The 17,329-nt window shown below is 44.3% G+C and overlaps 1 protein-coding gene across 1 annotated transcript in view; it reads right to left on the minus strand.

Moving 5' to 3' along the window:
- LOC144506541 (disco-interacting protein 2 homolog C-like) overlaps nt 1-17,329 on the minus strand; it is a 581,001-nt gene that overhangs the window by 63,867 nt on the left and 499,805 nt on the right. The window contains exons 30-32 of the mRNA XM_078232798.1: nt 15,893-16,023; nt 10,302-10,470; nt 2,384-2,554 (exon numbers count right to left, since the gene is read on the minus strand). Coding sequence (XP_078088924.1) covers nt 2,384-2,554; nt 10,302-10,470; nt 15,893-16,023 — 471 coding nt within the window. The remainder of the gene's footprint in view (nt 1-2,383; nt 2,555-10,301; nt 10,471-15,892; nt 16,024-17,329) is intronic.

Consider the following 17,329-nt stretch of genomic DNA (forward strand, 5'->3'; position numbering starts at 1 on the left):
GTCTGTATATGCCCTGTTTGTGAACAGAATTCCCACTCACCTGAGGAAGGGGCTTAAGGCTCCGAAAGCTTGTGGCTTTTGCTACCAAATAAACCTGTTGGACTTTAGCCTGGTGTTGTTAAACTTCTTACTGTGTTTACCCCAGTCCAACGCCGGCATCTCCACATCATGGCTATAAAAGCAGGTCAGAGGTTGGGAATTATGTGGTGAGTAACTATTCCCCCAAGTCTGTCCACAATCTACAAAGCACAAGTCAGGAGTGTGATGGAATATTCTACACTTGCAGCTCTTACAACACTCAAGAAGTTTGACGCCATCCAGGACAAAGCAGTCCGCTTGATGGCACCTTATCCACCACCTTAAATATTCAATCCCTCCACCACTGATGGTGGTTTCAGTGTGCATCCCTTCAAGATACACTGCAGGAATTCACCAAGGCTCCTTCGGCAGCACCTTCCAAACTCTCAACCACCACCATCTAGAAGGACATGGACACCAGATACCTCGGAACACCACCACCTGCAAGTTCCCCTCCAGGTCACTCACCAGCCTGACTTGGAAATATATTGTTGTGCCTTCGCAGTCACTGGGTGAAAATCCTGGCATTCCCTCCTGAACAGCACTGTGGGTGTACCTATACCACATGGACTGCAGCGGTTCAAGGCAGTAGCTCACCAACACCTACTCCAAAGTAGTTGGGAGATGGGAATAAATGCCGGCCTAGCCAGTGATGCCCGTATTCCATGAAAGAATACATAATTCTTTTTAAAGACTATCCACGGCCAACTGGAAATAGTGAGCATTGTATAATTCAGCCTAAGGTCTGTGTGCAAGTGTAGGTGCAATGAATGGCAAGTGCTATTCAGTTGTTGCTAACTGCAAAATCAGGGCCAGTACAAAAGCTGATAAAAATCCCGTCATTGGGAGGAACTGAAGATAATTGACCGAACAAACTGTTTAATTATAATGCTGTTGAAGTAACCTCATGCCATCCAGCCCCCTTAGGAAAGGGCTGCAATAGGCAAATGAAAATGGCACTACAAGAATAATTAGTTTATTTTAATTTGCTAACAGACAGAGCAGATTTATGCTGTCTGCTCTGAGCAACAGAATTGTAAACACAACAGTTATAAATAGAGCTACATTTGTAAATAGATTTACACGGTGCAGAAAGGAAATTTCGTCATTGAGTGAAATCTCTCGCTGTGTCTCGAAGGGCTGTTGAGCAATGATTTTTGCATGCATAATATCACCTCAGGAAACCAGCTTGCCATGTTCCAACAGTGATGTCAAAACAGCACTAAATTCCAATTTCCTTTAACCTGATTTGCATGAAGCTCCCAACTTATGATCCATGTTTCACACAAATAATTTTCCCATATGTGGAACAATTCCGTGTAGTCTATGATTGGCACCAATTGATGACCATTTGTTGGTTAATAATGCACTTTTGAACAATTACAGTGCATGTCAGATTCAAATTTGAAGGCAATGCAGCAAATTCACACCCCTGCCATGACAAAATTATGTCCTTTTTGCTGCCATACTTGGAGTGAAACTAGTTCCACTAAAACAAGAGAGTTTTCTAACCGGACCCTAGATTAATTTCGCACAAATTAGCTTTGACAAAGGGTCATTTGGACTCGAAACTCTTTTCTCCCCTTACAGATGCTGCCAGACCTGCTGAGATTTTTCCAGCATTTTCTCTTTTGGTTTCAGATTCCAGCATCCGCAGTAATTTGCTTTTATCCCTAGATTAATTTTCTATTTCAATAAAATTGATTTGGTCATCACAGCCCATTAAGAAGTCGTAGAATTTCTGTCCTTTGCACAAGTTGCTGCTTCTACTGATGCGTCGCAAAGGCACTGAGGACTCTGATCTTTAACTGTATCTAAACAGCTTCAGACAAACAACGAGAAACATTTTTAAATATCTGTAGGCTGTAAACAGGAGAGTTCCCCATTGACATTGAATCTATGGTTCTTTTTTCCCATTATACAGATCCAACGTGTTAACCTATCTGTCTTCAATACAATGTAAAATGGTTCTGCCAGCACCCTTCCAGCAAATATGTACAAACTGTGACATCTGCATCAAATGAAAAGGCCAGGGAGAGGCTGCGGTAGGGCTATGAAATCATGAATATACAACTGTGTAAATTTCATGCTTTTTAAAAATTGCACTTTCAAGCATAATGCATGCAATTGCTGTATATCACAGAGAAAAACAAATATGAAACAAACCAAAACTGAAAAGGTCTATAAGACCAGCCAATTAGTTACAGACGGAGAAAGGAGCCCGTCATTTTTACAGTGAAGTTACAACCGTAATAACCGTAATAAAGACAAATATATTCACAGCTGTGAGTGTGCAGATTCCTACCTGAAGGCAAATAGCAAGGTTCACTCTGCAACCAAACGACGTACTAACTGCTCTTGGGTTAAGGTTCAGGTCCTTAAATAGCTTAGAAAACGATTGGGTGAGTGCTATTCGAGGGCGCTCTTCCGCAACAACAACACAGGTTCGTACACGAGATAGATCCAATCCCCTCGTCTAAAGGCAGAAGACACAACAAATTGGCAAAAGATCACTCAAAACTAAAACTATTAACTGTGGGAAAATGTTAAAGGCCAGGGTGAAGTATTGGTCACAAGTGTTTATTGGTATTCTGCGGAATTTGGCAATTTTGCTCATCCAAGTAGCACGGCCGTAGACAATTTAATTAAATACATAACTGTTACCCTCTAAATGGGGCCCAGAAGTTGCAGCCATCCCAACATTCTCCTGCCCTCCATCAGTGGGAATTTATTTTTTTTGTGTGTTCATTGGATATGGACATCATTAGTCAAGGTCAACATTTATTGTCCATCCTTAATGCACCACAATGGCTACAAACTGAACACAGTAAGAGTTTTAACACCAAGTTAAAGACTGTTAAAACTCTTACTGTGTTTACCCCAGTCCAACGCCGGCATCTCCACCTACAAATTGAACAACATCCCAGCAGGGCACAGAAGTTTCCAGGATGGCCTGTGCTTAGTCTATGGGTAAAAATGATACATAGCAAAGTTATCGGAAGCTCAGACAGAAATTTACTCTGATCATGGTTGGAAAATTTTATTCGCAGTAAATTTTACCATAAATACTCCTGTCAAATTTATATATTTAAAATAATAATGAATAATTTGGTGCGAGTTTTGACTTTTTTTTAAAAAACCATTCCAAAAGACAGCAAGTGAAGAAATTGCGAAGTCCAACATTGTCAGGGGTTTGGAAAGATTAAATAATTGGCCTTTTCTTTTAGCCTTCTCATTCTGTATTGTCCAATAAAGTACTTTAAATCTGTTCTCCACTTTCCTTCCGCAAATTGTCTCAGAGATTCCCTACAGTGTAGAGGCCAATGGACCCCAGTCTGCATCGACTCTCTGACAAAGTATCTTACCCAGGCCCTCAGCCCCACCCTATCCCTGTAACCCCACACATTTCCCCATGGCTAATCCATCTAACCTGCACATCTTGGGACACTAAGGGGCAATTTAGCATGGCCAATCAACCTAACCTGCACATCTTTGGACTGTGGGAGGAACCTGGAACACCTGGAGGAAACCCATGCAGATATGTGGAGAAAATGGATAGGCCGGAATTGAACGTGGGTCCCTGGAGCTGTGAGGCAGCAGCACTAACCACTGTGCCACCATACCGCTTATTATGATTTACCATTTAAGCAAGTGTAGCCAATTAAAATTCAAAACAAGTTGTAATGGTGAATCTTCTTTTTGATAGAACTACAATACGGTCAGAGATTTAAAGAGCATTTATAGCCCTTTGGCCAAAAAAAATAAATCAACAAACTTCCACACTAAATGGAAACAGTCATACATAAAGTTAGCTCTGCATTCACAGGGTTTCAACTCCACTAGAGGAAAAATATGGAATCTTCTGTAACTGACCATTGTGAATTTTCAGTAGCTTGCGCATCCGCCATATAATCCAAGCTTTTCTCAGGTTTGACTCTTGTGCCTGGACTTGTAGCTCCCCTCCCCCCCACCGGAAAGATGATGTGAGGGGGAGGGGCACACCCAAGTGAGGCTGCTCTAAAAAGATCACCCAAGATAAAGTGAGGCTGCTCTAAAAAGTAGGCATCTAGGCTACAAAGAACAAAGAACAAAACAGCACAGGAACAGGCCCTTCGGCCCTCCAAGCCCGCGCCGCTCCCCGGTCCAGGATTGAATCCTGAATCCAGGATCCCCGCCCAATTTTCCAGCCTATCTACATACCAATATCCTATCCACCGAGCTGTCCCTCACAGCTACGATGCTTTGTTCATTACAACCTATTAACTCACCCCCACCCCCCCATTCCAGACCATGTGATCTCCAGGGAGAGGCGAAAACCCAGAGTGAAAAACCCCAGGGCCAATATGGGGAAAAAAAAAATCTGGGAAATTCCTCTCCGACCCCCTGAGGCAATCGAAACGAGTCCAGGAGATCACAATGGCCCTGATCGGAAAATGCTTCCCAACCCTAGTCATTTCCACTTCCACGAACACCATATGAATTCCCTGCCCCCGAGACAGGTTCCCAACTATCCGCAGTCTCGCTCTGTACTGGCACCAGCAAGATGATCATAGAATGAAGCCTTGAAACGAGAAACAAGGAACAATTAGCCCGCGCCGCTCCCTGGTCCAAACTAGACCACTCTTTTGTATCCCTCCATTCCCACTCCGTTCATATAGCTGTCTAGATAAGTCTTAAACGTTCCCAGTGTGTCCGCCTCCACCACTTGCCCGGCAACACATTCCAGGCCCCCACGACCCTCTGTGTGAAATATGTCCTTCTGATATCTGTGTTAAACCTCCCCCCCTTCACCTTGAACCTATGACCCCTCGTGAACGTCACCACCGACCCGGGGAAAAGCTTCCCACCGTTCACCCTATCCATGCCTTTCATAATTTTATACACCTCTATTAAGTCTCCCCTCATCCTCCGTCTTTCCAAGGAGAACAACCCCAGTTTCCCCAATCTCTCCTCATAACCAAGCCCCTCCATACCAGGCAACATCCTGGTAAACCTCCTCTGTACTCTCTCCAAAGCCTCCACGTCCTTCTGGTAGTGTGGCGACCAGAACTGGACGCAGTATTCCAAATGCGGCCGAACCAACGTTCTATACATCTGCAACATCAGACCCCAACTTTTATACTCTATGCCCCGTCCTATAAAGGCAAGCATGCCATATGCCTTCTTCACCACCTTCTCCACCTGTGACGTCACCTTCAAAGATCTGTGGACTTGCACACCCAGGTCCCTCTGCGTCTCTACACCCTTTATGGTTCTTCCATTTATCGTGTAGCTCCTCCCTACATTATTCCCACCAAAATGCATCACTTCGCATTTATCAGGATTGAACTACATCTGCCATTTCCTTGCCCAAATTTCCAGCCTATCTATATCCTTCTGTAGCCTCTGACTATGTTCCTCACTGTCTGCAAGTCCTGCCAGTTTTGTGTCGTCTGCAAACTTACTGATCACCCCAGTTACTCCTTCTTCCAGATCATTTATATAAATCACAAACAGCAGAGGTCCCAATACAGAGCCCTGCGGTACACCACTAGTCACAGGCCTCCAGCCGGAAAAAGACCCTTCCACTACCACCCTCTGTCTTCTATGACCAAGCCAGTTCTCCACCCATCTAGCCACCTCCCCCTTTATCCCATGGGATCCAACCTTTTTCACTAGCCTACCATGAGGGACTTTGTCAAACGCTTTACTAAAGTCCATATAGACAACATCCACGGCCCTTCCTTCGTCAACCATTTTGGTCACTTCTTCAAAAAACACCACCAGGTTAGTGAGGCATGACCTCCCTCTCACAAAACCATGTTGACTATCGTTAATGAGTTTATTCCTTTCTAAATGCGCATACATCCTATCTTTAAGAATCTTCTCCAACAACTTCCCCACCACGGACGTCAAGCTCACCGGCCTATAATTACCCGGGTTATCCTTCCTACCCTTCTTAAATAACGGGACCACATTGGCTATCCTCCAATCCTCTGGGACCTCACCTGTGTCCAGTGACGAGACAAAGATTTGCGTCAGAGGCCCAACGATTTCACCTCTCGTCTCCCTGAGCAGCCTTGGATAGATTCCATCAGGCCCTGGGGATTTGTCAGTCTTTACATTCTCTAACAAACCTAACACTTCCTCCTTTGTAATGGAGATTTTCTCCAACGGTTCAACACTCCCCTCCGAGACACTCCCAGTCAACACATCCCTCTCCTTTGTGAATACCGACGCAAAGTATTCATTTAGGATCTCCCCTACCTCTTTGGGCTCCAAGCATAAGTCCCCACTTTTGTCCCTGAGAGGTCCGATTTTTTCCCTAACAACCCTTTTGTTCCTAACGTATGAATAAAATGCCTTGGGATTCTCCTTAATCCTGTCTGCCAAGAACATTTCGTGACCCCTTTTTGCTCTTCTAATTCCCCGTTTGAGTATTTTCCTACTTTCATTATACTCTTCCAGAGCTCCCTCCGTTTTTAGCTGCTTGGACCTAACATACGCCTCTCTTTTCCTTTTGACCAGTCCCTCAATTTCCCTGGTTATCCACGGTTCTCTAATCCTACCCTTCCTATCCTTCTTTTTTACAGGCACATGCTTGTCCTGTAGCCCTAACAACCGTTCCTTAAAAGACTGCCACATACCAGATGTGGATTTACCCTCAAACAGCCTCTCCCAATGAAGAGCTGCCAATTTCTGCCTGATCCCAATAAAGTTAGCCTTCCCCCAATCCAACACCTTACCCTTGGGACACCACTCATCCTTTTCCATCACTATCCTAAAGCTAACAGAATTGTGGTCACTATTTGCCACATGTTCCCCAACCAAAACTTTGAAGACCTGACCGGGCTCATTCCCCAGTACCAGGTCCAGTATAGCCCCCTCTCTAGTTGGGCTGTCCACATATTGTTCCAACGAACCCTCCTGTACACATTTTACAAATTCCTCCCCATCCAGAGGCCCTGCCCTCAGCGATTTCCAGTCTATACCAGGGAAATTGAAGTCTCCCACTCCAACAACCCTATATTTCCTGCACCTATCCAGTATCTCCTGACATATCCATTCTTCCACTTCCCTTGGGCTGTTGGGGGGCCTGTAGTACACCCCCAACATAGTGACTGCGCCTTTCCTGTTTCTAAGCTCCACCCAGAGTGACTCGCTACACGACTCCTCCGAATTGTCCTCCCTCTGCACCGCTGTAATATGCTCTCCAACCAATACCGCTACTCCCCCACCTCTTTTGGCCCCTCCTCTGTCTCGCCTAAAACACTTGTACCCTGGAATATTCAGCTGCCAGTCTTGTCCCTCTTTCAACCAAGTCTCTGTCACCGCAACCACATCCACATTCCTCGTGCGCATTAAGGCCCCAAGTTCGTCTGTTTTACCTGCTACGCTCCTTGCATTGAAGTATAAGCACTCCAGACCCCCAGGCTCAGTGAGGTCGTCCTCCCCCAGAGTGCTCTTCTTCTTTGCCAGCCTTGTCCCAGCCCCAAGCTCGTCCCCAGCCACCACACTTATAGACCTAATAGTTTGATCCCCACCCCCCTGCCATACTAGTTTAAACCCCCCCGAACTGCACTAGCAAAGCTCCCAGCCAGGATATTTGTGCCCTTCCAACTTAGTTGTGACCCCTCCCTCTTGTACAGGTGCCATCCTCTCCTGAAAACCTCCCTTTGGTCTATGAAAATAAAGCCCTCCCTCCTGGACCAGTCCTTTAGCCAGGCATTCATTTGAACCAACTCCCTATTCTTAGCCTCACTGGCACAAGGCATTGGGAGCAGCCCAGAGATGGCCACCCTAGTGACCCTACTTTTTAACCTATTTCCCAACTCCCTGAATTGCTCTCTTAGGACCCCCCTACTCTTCCTATCTACGTCATTTCCACCAATGTGTATAATGACATCCGTTTCTTTATCTTCCCCTTTTAATATGCCTCCTATCCGCTCGGAGACATCCGTGACCCCAGCACCAGGTAGGCAGACTACCATCCTGGAGTCCCGTTCGCCCGCACAGAATCGCCTGTCTGTCCCTCTAACTGACGCATCCCCCACCACTATTGCTCTCCTAACCCCTCTCTTCCCTTTCCGGGCCACAGAGCCTGACTGTGTGCCTGTGACCTGGTCACTGTGTCTTACCCCTGGAGAGGCACACTCCTCCACACTATCTAAAACAATGTACCTGTTTTGGAGTGGGACAACCACAGGTGACCCCTCTTCTAACTGTCCACTCCCCTCCCCTCTCACACCTGTCACCAAGCCCTTCCTATTTTGAGACACCTCTGGAGACCTCCCTTGTACTTTACCCTTCTGCCCTTTACTCCTCCTAACTGTGACCCACGTGTCATTCTCCCGATGCTCCGGTGTAAATAGTTGCCTATAACTGCTGTCAATTTTTCTCCCATTTTCCCTGACTAGGCTAAGGTCAGCGATCTGCAGCTCCAGTTCCCTAACACGGTCCCTCAAGAGCTGCAGTTCCACGCACCTGGTACATATGTGAACCTCTGGGAAGCTAGGTGTTTGCAGGAACTCCCACATCCCACATCGGAAGCACTGAACTGGCCGATCACTCATACCTGCCCTTATCCTTTATAGGGTTGGGTAAAAAATAACTAGCCTTGCCTTGCCCTTTCAGCCCAAGCCCTGTGAGCCAAAGCCCTTATAGTGCACACTCTGCTACCCACTCACTCCACTGCCCGCTCCCGACGCTGCCCGCTGTATAGTGTAGACGGCTTTTTATGCTCCCGGCGAACCCCCCAAGTAACTGCCTTTTATACTAAGACTCAACCTCCCAGAATCCCCTTCAGCTGACCTCACTTCCTCAATTCAAAACCCTGAAAAAAGCCCGCGAAATATACTAGGAATACCCTTAAATGAATAAATGAATAATTAAATCACTTCTTAGCTTACTCTCAGCACTCCTGCCAAGACTCTCTCCCCCAGTCTCACTCCAGTTAAACAAAGAGCTACGATGGTGCCCAGAACTTCTAAGTACTCCCTGTCACGTGGACAGCTGAATAGGCCATTATGCTTGCCTCCTAGCATACTCTGGGTCATGGAATCGTCAACATTAGGGGGAGGAATTTCCCTGTGGGCTCCTGAATCCACCTGTCTGACTGAAATATGCGTCAGAAAAAGGAACTCTATGGCAGTTTTCCCAAGGCGCACGAATTAATGGCCACAGGATGGACTCTCAAAGCTACAGAGCCAGTAAGAGGCCTTACAGCTTGAAAAGCAAAACAAGGATCGGTATTGCTGCCTCACAGCGCCAGGGACCCGGGTTCAATTCCGACCTCAGGGTCATTGTCTGTGTGGAGTTTGCATGTTCTCCCCGTGTCTGCATAGGTTTCCGCAGGCTGCTCCAGTGCTCCCCACAGTCACAAGATGTGCAGGTTAGGCTAACTGGCCACACTAAATTGCCCCTTCACAGAGTAAATACGTGGGCTTATGGAGATAGAACATGGGTAGGATTGTCGTTGGTGCAGGCTTGATGGGCCAAATGGCCTCCTTCTGCACTGTAGGGATTCTATTCTAAGATGCAATGGAATGCAAGTAAAACTACAAAACTGAGGTTCCTCCTCATCAAAATGTAAAGTTAAAAAAAAAAGACCTTGTAGCCAGACCATTAATACGGGGGCGTGGGGGGGAAGAACGAATGTGGTGGGGCGAGTCCCCCTATGAAGCGGCCTGAAGCTGCTAATGCAGCCAGACAGATAGGAAGGCCTCTAGGCCTGCCTGAGACACTGGTGTGCAGTCTGCCACCGGGTGCTCACCCCCAGCTACTTAAAACTAGCAACCGCTGGCTTAAAAGGCCCTTAACAAGCCACATTGGCTGCCCACTATTTTTAGTACTGCCTGCCTCAGTTCTTATCCTCGCAGGAGCAAAGCCATCAAGCCTGTGGAGTTTTCACTTGCTCTCAAATTTAACATCTGTAGCTATGATTTGGGCAAGTGTTCCACGTTACTGTGCTGCCAGCTGGAAAGTAGTCAGTACATTAAAGCAGCGTCATTTCATTTCTCAGCTTGCTACCTACGCAAGAACCTGGTTGACTCTGTTCCTCGGCTTACTCAATTTACACACATTTCTACACTTTGAAGGTTATTATACCAACTCGAGTAATTGTTTTTCAAGAAATTACCCACAACAGTGCACAAGATTGGACGCAGGCCTCCAATGTTTGAATAAACCTGCAGATTAAAGCACAGCGTTGAAGATTAGCAATCATAAAAATAAAAATCATTAACCTTGAGTGATTCAGTTTGTGAGCCGAGCCCCTTCGTGCAGAGTTCCATAACGGAGTATGAGCAGAAGGTGTCTCGAACCTTATACTGACTGACAGCAAGGAGCCACAGCGAAGGATTTATCTCCAGTTCTGAAGGAGGGATGAGAATGGACTGGTGCCCCGAGTAGACACTGCAAAGAAAATAAAGGCCTGTATATTAAAACAGGCAGAAATACATACTAACGCACAAATAGGATAGGTCATGCTTGAGTAATTTAATTTAATGCTTCATGGAATCAGAGTGCATATAAAGAGATGCATGTTGCATGCATAGATGTTCAGGATCCGTTTGATAAGTTGCCACTTGGTATGAGAACTACCTCAGATGGTATTGGAGAGATCAGCTGGAGGCAGAAAGCAAAGAGTAAATGGTGAACGGCTGCTTTTCCGATTTACACACGTGGATAGTGGCTTGCCTCAGGATGCTGTCCTGGCATATGTTTTATCTTAAGGACATATAGATGACACTTACAGTTTATCAGAGCAGCAGGAGCAAAGGAGAAAGAAAAACTTGGGGGGGGGGGGAAATGACAGGACACATACCCTAAATGTAAAATTTAGCAGACTAGAAGGAGAGAGAAAGAAAACAAAAAGGTACAGAAGAATAGGTCTTTAACGTGAAAGTGAAAGTGAGCGCCACAGTGGTTAGCACTGCTGCCTCACAGCGCCAGGGACCCAGGTTCAATTCCCGACTTGGGTCCCTGTCTGTGGGGAGTCTGCACATTCTCCCTGTGTCTGCGTGGGTTTCCTCCGTGCGCTCCGGTTTCCTCACACAGTCCGAAAGACGTGTTGGTTAGGAGCATTGACCCGAACAGGCGCCGGAGTGTGGTGACTAAGGGAATTTCACAGTAACTTCATTGCAGTGTTAATGTAAGCCTTACGTGTGACTAATAAACAAACTTTACTTTTATTTTAGTGTAGAAAAGATCACAAAATTACAAATTAAGTTTAAATTTGACATCATAAGAGATTAATGCTGAATTTCTGTCACACATTTGGTTTGGCCGTATTTGGAATGTGAGAGCATTTCGTAACACCCGTTAAGTACATTAACACCACGGTTAGAACATCAGAATTGTATCAGGAACAGGTAGGGTTTGGCAAATCCAATCTTGTGCGCCTGTTACCTCTCCCCATGATGCTGCAGATTAAAATCTCCCGCAAGGCTTTCGTTGGCCACCAGGAGACTAATGCCAATTCAAGGACACTCCTGGCCATTCCGGGAGGGTTGGCAACCCTGGGGAACAAGCAGTCATTGCTAAGAGCAACAGCTCGATAAAATGGAACCAAGAAGATTAAGGGGATCTAAGAAAAATGTTGAAACTCTGAAAATTGTTGAGAGTGAATAATGAATGGAGTGTTTGTGGTGGTTGACGAATCGAGCAACATTTTACCACAAGTGGCTGCTGAGCCAAAGACTGTGCAATCATTTAAAAGGGACTCAGAGAAGGAAGGATATGGAGGAACAGGATTAAGTTGCTGTCGCATCATCAGATTTCGAGAAATATTAACAATGTGAACACCCGTTAGAAACCTTGGAGGGGCGCGATTTTCATCCTGAAACCATAAAATACCACCCAAGGTCAATGGACCTTTCCATGGTCCGCCCCTCGCCTGCTCTGATTCCCGTGGCGGGCGGGATGGTAAAATTCATCCCCATACTGTATAACCAGTTACATTCCAGTCCTCCCAATAATTTAATTCTATGTTTTGTCACCTGAATACTGTACACTCAATCAAATGCCCTTGACTCAAAAAATGTTCATAATGATGATTAAACATTTAAATATTGTTACTCCCAAAATAATATTTTTTTGCCACTATGTCTTATTTAAAACAGAGTTGTTACTTGGTGTACTCATAAGCATTGCTTTCATCCTCATATTAGTAGGAAAAAAAGCTTGAAATCATTAAGCGAGGCGGATCCCGGTCTAGTGTTTAAGAGAAATGTTTTCATGGATAATGGAGGACAGTGAAGTCCCTGATGATTTTCAACTGCTTTTTGATTTGATTTATTATTGTCACATGTATTAGTATACAGTGAAAAGTATTGTTTCTTGCGCACTATACAGACAAAGCATACCGTTCATAGAGAAGGAAAGGAGAGGGTGCACAATGTAGTGTTACAGTCATAGCTAGGGTGTAGAGAAAGATCAACTTAATGCAAGGTAGGTCCATTCAAAAGTCTGATGAAGAAGCTGTTCTCGAGTCGGTTGGTACCTGACCTCAGACTTTTGTGTCTTTTTCCTGACGGAAGGTGGTGGAAGAGAGAATGTCCGGGGTGCATGGAGTCCTTAATTATGCTGGCTGTTTTGCTGATGCAGCGGGAGGTGTAGACAGAGTCAGTGGATGGGAGGCTGGTTTGCGTGCTGGTTACACCTGCTCAACAGTTGGGTTAATTTACTTATTACCTCAGTTTAGATATCATTGCGTATTGACAAATTTGCTGTTAACCAGATTTAACTTTTTTTTTTGTTGGAAATCCAGTTGAGGGCGACTTACTTGCTGCTTACCTCAGCGGCAAGACTGAGAAATCTTCTGACAGATTTTCATATTCAGAGCTGCCAGCAGATAATGGCTGTTTGCATTTATTAAGGCAAAGAAACTGTAAACAGTATATCTAAATTAATCAGAATCTGGAATCCAGGAAAACATTAGTCATTGGTTACTTGGCATCACATATGTATCTAATACTAAAACATTCCAAAATGAGTCAATTCTATACTTGTTAATGAAACTGCTGCCACAAACCAGTTGAAAAAGTAGCTATGTATAAAAGGTCTAGAGTAACAGCTGGATCCATCTTTTTTCAAACAACGTTCTAACCAAGCAAAAGAAATCAATATTATGTTAAGAAAAGTTTATTGTTGTACATTGGACAGTTCAGAAATGCCAAAGCTCGACTATACATGTATAATTTGTGTATTGCAGATGGTTGGTGGATGAACCAGTAAGTCTTGCACTGGCTTTGGGTGGCTTTGTCTGTGAGTGGCGTGCCGAAGACTAACTTGGGACAGTCTTCATCTTCCGACTGTAACCCAGCTGTATGCTATTGCATATGCTTTTTCAATCTTTCTGAGGAAGTTGGTAAATAACAGTCTCACAAAATTGTTATATTGAATATGGCACTCCGTTAGTTTGGCTTATTGGCCTGCCGAATTTAAAACATCAACATATTTACATTGCCTTGTTAATATAACAAAACGTCCCAAGGATCTTCACGGGAACATTATAAAGTAAGACACTGAGTCACCTAAGGAGATACTAGGTCGGGTGACCAAAAGCTTGATCAGAGAGGTAGGTTTGAAGAAGTCTCTTAAAGGGGGAAAGTGAGGTAATGAGACAGAAAGATATAGGGAGGAAATTCCTGAGCATGGGGCCTAGGCAACTTGAAAGCACAACAACCACCAGCGGTGGAGCAATTAAGATTGGGAATGCACAAGAGGATGGAATCAGAGTACAGATATTTCGGAGGCTTGTGGGATTGGAGAAGATTACAGAGAGAGGGAGGGCCAAGGCCATGGAAGGATTTAAAAACAAGGATAAAACTTGTATTCAACATGTTGATTAACTGTGAGCCAATGTAGGTCAGCAAGCACAGGGGTGATAGGGGAATGGGCTGGTTTTGAGTCGAGACACAGGAAGCGGAGTTTTGGATGACTTCCAAGTTTGAGGAAGTTAGAGTGTGGGAGACCATTCAGGAGTGCATTGAAACGGTCGAGTCTAGACGTCACGAAGATATGAATGAGGGCTCAGCAGCAAATCAGCTGAGATGGCGCAAAGTCAATCATTGTTATTGGGTTGGAAACAAGTGGTCTTAGAGCTGGAATGAATATGAGTTTGGAAACTTAGCTCAGAATTGAATGTGACACCAAGGTTACAAACAGACTGGTTTAATCTCAGACTGTTGGCAGGGAGTAACTGAAAAGATGGTTACAATAGAAGAAAAAAATGTCTCTAAGGCACCCATTATGTGGTAAACCAACAGCATGCAAAAGAAATAGAACAAAACTATGAAACCATTCCTACCTATAGGGAGGGTTGGGAAATGATTTAATTTACAGTAATAACCCAGACAATCTTCAGTGTATGATAGTTATTTTTAAAAGTATTAATGTTAAGTAATAGTCATAGATGGATAAATTGGTTCATGCACATTCACATACAGAGACTGAACTCCACACAATATAAAAATACAAATATTCATCAGATTTGCTGACATTTATAAAGCACCTTAAAATATTCTCATGGCATCCCAAATGCCAGTCTGCACAGTGTGAGGCCCCACAAATAAGATGAATGAGGATCATAATAAATACAAACAGGAGGAGAAGGCCACCTGGACTCTCAAACCTGCTCTACCAGTCAATAAGATCATGGTTGATCTGAACGTGGCCTTAATTCCACTTTCCTGCCTGTCCCCCATAATCCTTGATCCCCTGTAGATCAACAATCTAACTCAGGCTTGAAAATATACAATGACCCAGCCTCCACTGTTCTCTGGGGAAGAGAACTCCAAAGACTGAAGACCCTCAGAAAATAAATTTCTCCTCATTTCCGTCTTAAATGGGAGCCCCCATATTTTTAAACTGTGTCCCTTAGTTGTAGATTCCCCCATGAGGGGAAACATCCTCCTAGCAGTAGCCCTGTCTGGCCCCCTCAGAATGTTTCAATAAAATCGTCGTTGTTGATGGAATTATTTGAGGGGAGAGAGTTGGTTTGGAGAACACTCCACTTATCAGGTGGGTGGAGGTAATTCCTGAATAGACAAATGAAACCTAGTCTAAAAGTTGCCACTTCCTCAGTGCTTTACAGCAGCATCAGCCTAACATTCTGTGCTCAGTTTCTGGGATGAATATTGAACCCATAATTTTCTGGTTCAGAGGCAGGAGTGTTAACACTGAACCAAGTTGTCATTAGCCTCAACGCTGTACTTGAAAGAAATTTCACGCTGGCGTGAATGATTTGGCATTGGAACTACAAAGGTAATTGCTACTACCAAACCTATGTTTGCATGTAAAGGATTATGTCGCGAACGAAAATCAGTAGGATCAACAATGTCTGAAATCGAGCCACTATAAACCTTATATCCTGAATCGTTCCAATTGGGATTTCTCTGGGATCATTCATTACTTCCCAAGAGTGCAATCTGACATGTATAGACATGCCAGCTAGTCAGCTAGCAGAGACTGGCATTTAATAATGATCCTGAAAGGCTGCCAACTACATGCCAAATATCAAAGGTAGCTTGTGCTGAGAAACCTAATTGAGGTTCATCAAACACACTTCACTCTGGATATTTCAAGAAGTCAGAAAGTAATAGTTTCTGTCAAGCAATAAATCAATTTATGACTATGACTTATTCAACTTATGAATGGGGGAGAGCAAGTATTTTGAATGGGCAGTATTTTATTCTCTGAAAAGCAATGGAGACTAAGGGATGGGCTTGATATTAAATTTTTATATTACTTTAACCATGGCCGGAAATTGGTAACCTTAAGATTGAATGGGTAAAAGACGCTTATTAACAATTTTGTTATATAAGCTCCTCACCTGCAGAGGCACCAGAGAACAAATCCAAGTCCACAGTAGGGGTCCAAGCAGATTGCTACTTCCCGGGATGGGTAAAGCTCACACTGCAGCTTTATTGAACGACACAAGGCACTAGTTGCTGCATGGGACATCTGCAGGACAAAAGGAAGTGTCCTGTTAGAAACGCCAACATCTGCATAAATTTGAAATTTTCGCTCTACAACTAAACAATTTGATTGAGACCTTCCCTTCACGATGGCATCAGTACAGAGATAGACACTATGGTGATGTGGAGCACACTTAATTTTTTTTAAATAATTGACCAATGCACTTAAGAAGACATTTTTGCAGAATTAATTCTCAGCGGGGAATATCTCACGGAAATGTTTTTCTCATCATAGTAAAATTAGTATAGATCGCAAGACTGACTGACTTTTAAGTTATATTTTTGTAATGTCGCAGGTCAGGTTTTTGGGGAATTGGAATACTCCAAGGACCTCAAAATGGTGGGTGGGATCTGGATACAGGCATCCTGCCCACATTTCCAACAGATCCCAATTTCGCCAGCAGACTGAAGGGGATGTGATGCGATTCCCATAAGAGGGAAACCCAACCTCATTAGTCCTGAGTTCAAACAGGTCCCATTTTGGCTGTTCCAAAGGCCTTAACCTGCAATGTGGGAGCCATGAATTGATGGAGTAGATTTAAACACTCTTGATGGGTGGATAAGGTTTCTTTAAGTGTTATGATTTGAGTTTTTGTTTTTAAATCCCCTGCTCTTTAAACCTGATTTAAAAAAAGCTGTCAGTGAGGGCGAAAAGAAAACCATCTTCTGGACCGATTTTATTCCCATGCCATGTAGTGTAGATTAGAAATATAATTACCATCTGTGATGACAATTTCAATAGAGCTCTTTGTTGACATTTCCCAAGGGCTGTTATTAAGCCATTATGAATTCTTGGCCGAACTTAAAAATCCACAATTACCTCAACAAAGGTTCTGAGTTCTCAGTTTGATTGACAGTTTAAAGAGCCTATTAAAGGATTAGCTGTCTTTGCTGTGGCAACTGAATATAGAATCATAGAAACCCTATAGTGCGGAAGGAGGCCATTCAGCCCAGCGAGTCTGCACCGACAACAATCCCACCCAGGCCCTATCCCCGTAATCCCACATATTTACCCCACTAATTCCTCTAACCTACACATCCTGGGACACCAAGGAGCAATTTAGCATGGCCAATGCACCTAACCTGCACATCTTTGGATGGTGGGTGGAAACTGGAGCACCTGGAGGAAACCCACGCAGACACAGGGAGAACATGCAGACTCCACACAGACAGTGGCCCAAACCGGGAATCGAACCCCCACGTCCCTGGAGCTGTGGGGCAGCAATGCTAACCACTGTGCCACCGTGCACAGAAATTGAACACCAGGAGATTCAAAAGTTTTAATGGGTTTC

The sequence above is a fragment of the Mustelus asterias genome, chromosome 2 (assembly GCF_964213995.1).
Source record: "Mustelus asterias chromosome 2, sMusAst1.hap1.1, whole genome shotgun sequence".
Taxonomy (NCBI): Eukaryota; Metazoa; Chordata; class Chondrichthyes; order Carcharhiniformes; family Triakidae; genus Mustelus; species Mustelus asterias.